This window comes from Vigna umbellata, chromosome 1, assembly GCF_029865625.1.
Source record: "Vigna umbellata cultivar VRB3 chromosome 1, Vumbellata_1.0, whole genome shotgun sequence".
In the NCBI taxonomy this organism is placed as follows: domain Eukaryota; kingdom Viridiplantae; phylum Streptophyta; class Magnoliopsida; order Fabales; family Fabaceae; genus Vigna; species Vigna umbellata.
Genome location: NC_142165.1, coordinates 82,317,862 through 82,323,909, shown reverse-complemented (window position 1 = coordinate 82,323,909; position 6,048 = coordinate 82,317,862). Strand labels below are relative to the sequence as shown.

The 6,048-nt window shown below is 34.6% G+C and overlaps 1 protein-coding gene across 1 annotated transcript; it reads left to right on the top strand.

Annotated features, from left to right (window-relative positions):
* On the top strand, positions 1–1,047 carry LOC124823213 (putative carboxylesterase 12). The gene has a single exon (XM_047295383.2). The coding sequence runs from the start codon at positions 10–12 to the stop codon at positions 961–963; it is 954 nt and encodes a 317-aa protein (XP_047151339.1). The 5' UTR covers positions 1–9; the 3' UTR covers positions 964–1,047.
* The last annotated feature ends 5,001 nt before the right edge of the window (positions 1,048–6,048 follow it).

The window sequence follows — 6,048 nt, the reverse complement described above, 5'->3', positions numbered from 1 at the left end:
CCTTCAGCCATGGATTCCAGTTCTACCGAAGTAGCCTTCGATTTCTCACCCTTTCTCAAAATCTACAAAGACGGTAGCGTCCAGAGACTTGCCGGCTGCGACGTCACCCCGCCGGGTTTCGATACCGAAACAAACGTGGAATCCAAAGACATCGTAATCTCGAAAGACGACGACGTATCGGCCAGGATATTTATTCCCAACGTCAGCGATCAAACCCAAAAGCTTCCTCTCCTAGCCTACTTCCATGGTGGGGGATTCTGCATAGAAACACCATACTCTCCTCCTTACCATAAATTCCTCAACTCACTTGTTTCCAAGGCCCACATCTTTGCTGTGTCTGTTCATTACAGAAGAGCACCAGAGCACCCCCTTCCCATTGCCTATGAAGATTCATGGACCTCGCTCAAGTGGGTGGCGTCCCATTTCGACGGAAACGGCCCTGAGGAGTGCCTCAATCGCCACGTTGATTTCGGGAAGGTTTTCTACGGTGGGGACAGTGCGGGAGCAAACATCGCACACAATATGTGTATTCGAGCGGGGATCCACGGGCTTCCGGGTGTTAACGTTGAGGGGATTGTTTTGGTGCATCCCTACTTTTGGGGCGTGGAGCGAATCGGAAGTGAGAGCCAAAAGCCTGAACATCTTGCAGCGGTGGATAATTTGTGGCGTTTTATTTGTCCCACCTCGACAGGATCCGACGACCCGTTGATCAACCCGGCTACGGATCCGAATCTGGCAAAGCTAGCTTGCAGGAGAGTGATGATCTTTGTTGCTGAGAATGATTTGATGAGGGATCGGGGTTGGTATTACAAGGAGTCGGTAGAGAAGTGTGGGTGGCAGGGTGTTGCAGAGGTCATGGAGGCGAAAGGAGAAAACCACGTGTTTCATTTGTTCAATCCAGATTCTGACAACGCTGTCTCCCTGCTCAGTCGATTTGTTTCTTTTATCAACCATAGTAGTTAATAGTTAACTTTATTAGCAGATAATTTTTCATGCTTACTTGCAATAATATTGTAGAAAATTAGAAAACAAAAAATAAAAATAAAAATTGACGGTTTGAAAAGAAATTTATACGAGTCGGCTATTGTGTTGTTAAGCATTAGATTCTTAATTTTGAATTATTTGTGATTCGGATCTTTTAATTTAACTATTTATAGTTTTTACTACTTTAATCATTACAGTGCGAGGTTGGAAACACATGATATTCTCGTCACTTATTTACACTTAAGGTATATGGACATGCTGCAAAATGCAAGTTATTAAATATGTTTTTATAACTGAAAATCGAACCCAAGTGTTACACGATATTGTATGTAGCTGAATATCCTTTGGCTTTGCAAACAATGATGTCTTCTTAGGACAATCGGTTGCATAACACATTATAACACATTATATGTTGATTGTTGAGGAGTGAATTGATAACTGCTCTCCAAAAGTCAACATTTGTTTACCAAAGAATAAGTACAATGCGCGTTACATGTCAGTGTTGTTTCATGATGGACGAGTGCCTCTTATCCAGGGTTAAGTGTTACCAACTATAATTTGGTATAAGACCTAAGAAAAATGTAAAAGTTAGAAGTGATATAGTAATAAAATTTAAGTAAGTTTTAATGAAAATTGCATGTTTTCGAAAGGTGTAATGTAGTTCAGTGGTGAGAGCTCTTTGATGGGTTGAGATATCACGTGTTCAAGTATTGGCTGCAGATGTAAACACCATCATAAGTATAGAACAAGTATATGTTCATAAACATAAATCACCATCATAAGTATAGAACAAGTATATGTTCATAAACATAAATCACCAATTCAAAATACATTTTTTTATAGCGGTATAGAAAGATGTCTATTTCGTATTTTCAAATTTATTTTGTTCAGGCTATTGAACTAAAACCCTAGGTAGCAGTGTTCTTATTCTCCTTTTTTTATCTTGCATCGTTTAGTGTGACATCCTTATCATCGACAACCCCCTGGACGACAATGTCGAGTTCGAGATTGTGAGATTCTTTTATGATCTGGTGTTATTTTTTTGTGAGATTGTGAAGAGTGTTTGGTTAGGTTTTGTGACTCATGGCAAATCATCCATAATTTGGGATTGCACTGATGACTCCCGATAGGAAAGCGGGGCAACCAATCTCTTCTATATTCCCACATCTGAGCACTCGGGTATGGTTGGTTTCAAGAATGATAATATGTACTTTAAAGAGATATTTTTGTTAATTTTTTGTTATTTTTTTATAGAGGTTGTCGTGAGCTATCTGTTTTTCTTCTTCTAAGTGAGATTAACATACCTTTTTTATGAGGATCATGGATGTTGTTGTTATTTATAATCATCATTTTCTTGAACAATCCTCTAGGTGTCATTTGAAATATGGATGTTGATGTATTGTCAAGTAAATTAAATTATTTGATCTTAAACCATCTTTACAAGACTTGCCAGATTTGAAGGATGCAGACTTTTATGACGTGGATTATGAATTTGACCTGTCAACATTTATTTCTTTTCAAGTGTTCATCTATATAATATATGAGAAGATTGAGTCCTAGGTTGAAACCTCTTTCTCGTTTTGTAATTTGGTTTTAATGCCTGAATTAATCAGTAATTTCTATCCAAAAAGAAGTTGTATATGGATTGACAGAGGTTTTAAGGGAGGAAATAAAGAATGCACGTCTAATTGCCAATCCTGGTTGTTATTCAACTTCCCCTTGTTCCATTTATAAAGGTCAGGATGTTTACTTTACAGTGTACAATGCATATTTTGAAAAAATTGAATTTTCCTTTCAAGAAAAGATTGTCTCATTAAAATGCAAATAATGGTATAAATTTGTGCTTTAAGGATTTTGTTCTGTGAGTTGTAACTACTAGTCCTTTCTTTGCCTTGTGGCTTGAAATTTATGGTCTAGGATGTTCAGCTTGATAAGTATTGTTCACTTTTAACATATTTCTATGGTGCTTAATTCATGGTCTTTTTAAGCTAATTAATTTTCAGATATGCGGAGGAACTGGATAACTCTCATATAATGTCTAGATTTTAGGAGCTCCTTTTGTTTTTTTCTTTTGCCCATTTTTTTTCTTCTTGTGGATTTCTTATCCTTCAACCTTTTGTTCATCCGAGCATGTTTTATTCCATGAAAAAAAATATTTTAGTTTTCTTCAATAATCTTACATCACTAAAAGTTTCTCTCTTTTAGTTGTGTATGTTATATTTTCTCTGCTTTGTGGGTGTTGTTTATAGTTTACACTTAATACTAGTCTTGTGATGAATTGTGCATTAAGTAGAATTCATGTTGTTGCATCTGTCTGTGCACTTTTAGGGTGTCCTATATTTGGTAGAAATCTTCATGAGTCACACCTGAGGACCCGCAATCACAAAGAATGCTTTAGGGATTGCATTTAACATGTGACTTAAGCAACCTGTTTGATAAATTGGGTGGACTATGAAATATTGTGCTTTATGTTCTGAATTTGAAACTTGGGTTACAGATTTTTATTTCAACATAGTATTCTTGGGGCATGAGCCTAAATACGTTGCACCAGTTAGTTAAAATCACTATCGTTGTAAACCTTAGTTTATGTCTTGCTAAGCATGAACATGACCAACAGTAACGATATCATGTTTTTATCTTATTTATTTTGAGCTCTGGGAATATGATATAATTTGAAGACGGACAATTTTAATAACTAGTTAAAAAACATATGCAGAGAGAGTACAATTTGAAGATTGAATATTTTAAATTTTTAAAATCTACATGATTATTCGGTCACTTAATTAGTTTATATTTGTTAAATTATTTCGTTTAACGACTTGTAAAATATAAGAAGTAATATAAATGGGTGTTGATGATTTTGTTATGATAGTGAAGGTTGATGCATATGACAGAGAGGTTCACAAGGAGCTTAATGCCGTGCAATGGACGAATCATTGGCAAATGTTCCATTTCTTGTGCTAGGAAACAAGATTGGCATTCCATATGCTGCATTAGAAGAATAATTACGTTATTATCTCGGTCTCATACATCTACAGTGATTTATTATCTCGGTCTCATACATCTACAGTGATGATGTTAAATGTCATAATTAATATTTGGTTTAATAGCCAATTTAGTCCCCACTTTGGTTGAAAAATCTCAATTTAGTCCCTCGTTATAAAAGTGTTTTACATTAGTCCTAACTTTTAAAATAGTGGGTCAGATTGGTCCCTTTCGTTAAATATAAGTTAACGAAATTAATGGATGATGATGTGACACAGCTTAAAGCTGATGTGTTAGATTGGTCCCTCGTTAGCTTTAAGTTGTGTCACATCATCATCCATTAATTTTGTTAACTTATATTTAACAGAAAGGACCAATCTGACCCACTATTTTAAAAGTTAGGACTAATTCAAAACACTTTTATAACGAGAGACTAAATTGAGATTTTTCAACCAAAGTGAGGACTAAATTGACTATTAAACCTTTATATTTTTAAGGTTTTGTTCACTTGAATGGATTTTGGGGAGAGTGATTGAGTGAATTTGAGAGGATTTGAAGATAAACTTTTTTGTTGTTTTTTTGAATAAATTTGGAGGTAAATGAGAGTAGATTTGGAAGTAATTTTTTTTAATCTGTTACATCAATCAAATCCTACACTAATTCTCACAAACATTGCTTCCAAATTCACTCTCACTTACCTCCAAATTCACTCAAATAAACAACAACAAAATTTATTTTTAAATCCTCTCAAATCCACTCAATCACTCTCCCTCAAATCCATTCAAGTGAGCAAAGGGTAAAAGTCTTCTTTTATCGGCAATATTTTTTATCTGAAACATTGGATTCTATTGTAAGGGTTATGTATGATTTTATTGAAAATAGTAACAAATATGGTGATGTCTTTTTTCAAATTTTTTCCAATGATATAAAAATTGATATAAAAAGTCATTTTTAACCGATATACATCCTGTTCCTATAGCTACTCGAAAATCGATATAAAAAGTCATTTTTAACCGATATAAAAAGTCTTTTTTTGACATAATGAACCTAAATAGTCATCATCTTCATGGTCTTGTTCTTGTTCATCGTTCTATTGTTGTGAAAGTGACTAGATTGGTGTGGGCTGGACTGATATACAATGTTAGTAAATGATATAGTAGAATAAGTTTAAAGTCTAAAACAATTAATATTAAAAGTGTTTGCTTACATGTGTCCTCCGAGACCTTTTGATCGAGGCCGTACCCGAATTAAATTAATATGCAATTAAGTGCAGTATAATACTAAGAAGTGACTCCTAGGTCGTCTCTCAAGGACTAAATGTGGTTCAGACAATAGGTCGAATACATGGTGAGGGGTTTTAAAGGTTGTTTTGCGAAATGAAATGAACTAATTAACACACAATTTAAACACAGATTTAACAACAGGTTGGCATTTGGATCAATTACAATGCTTCATATCCTTGATTAATAACAAATCAAAAACTCATCTTACCCCTAATCCAACACGAATTAACCAACTAAGCAAAGGTTAATCCAGTCTTCAAATTGCAAACTAAGCAAATGCAACACACATATTCAATTGATTCTACACTACACAGATTAATCAACTAAGCGAAGACTAACACCAATTAGGCAACTAAGCGTATACCTAATTGCAAACAGAGAACAAACTTAATACAATGCAAGGTAAGAAAACACATTAAAATTTACAGTCCATAAATCTCAAGTAAGCAATGCAATATCCCCAATTACCAACTCACACAGGTTCAAGCTACCATCAAGATGAAATGCAAACAGCAAAACGAAATTAAATTGCAAATGAAACTGGACATGTAAACAAAGTTGAAAATGGAATTGAACAAAACACAAACTGGAATAGAAAGGGGAAAAACGAAATGCAATGGTAAACGAAATGCAAGAATATAAAACGTAAATTGAAGCAAGAGTACAAAACGAAAATGAAATTGGAATTAAAAACAAGATTCAATACATAAAAAGGGAAGGGAAAGAGAAAACCTAAAACCCCTAGGAGGGCTGCAAAAACTTAAAATGGAGAAGAAGAGAGTTTCTAAAATCCGAT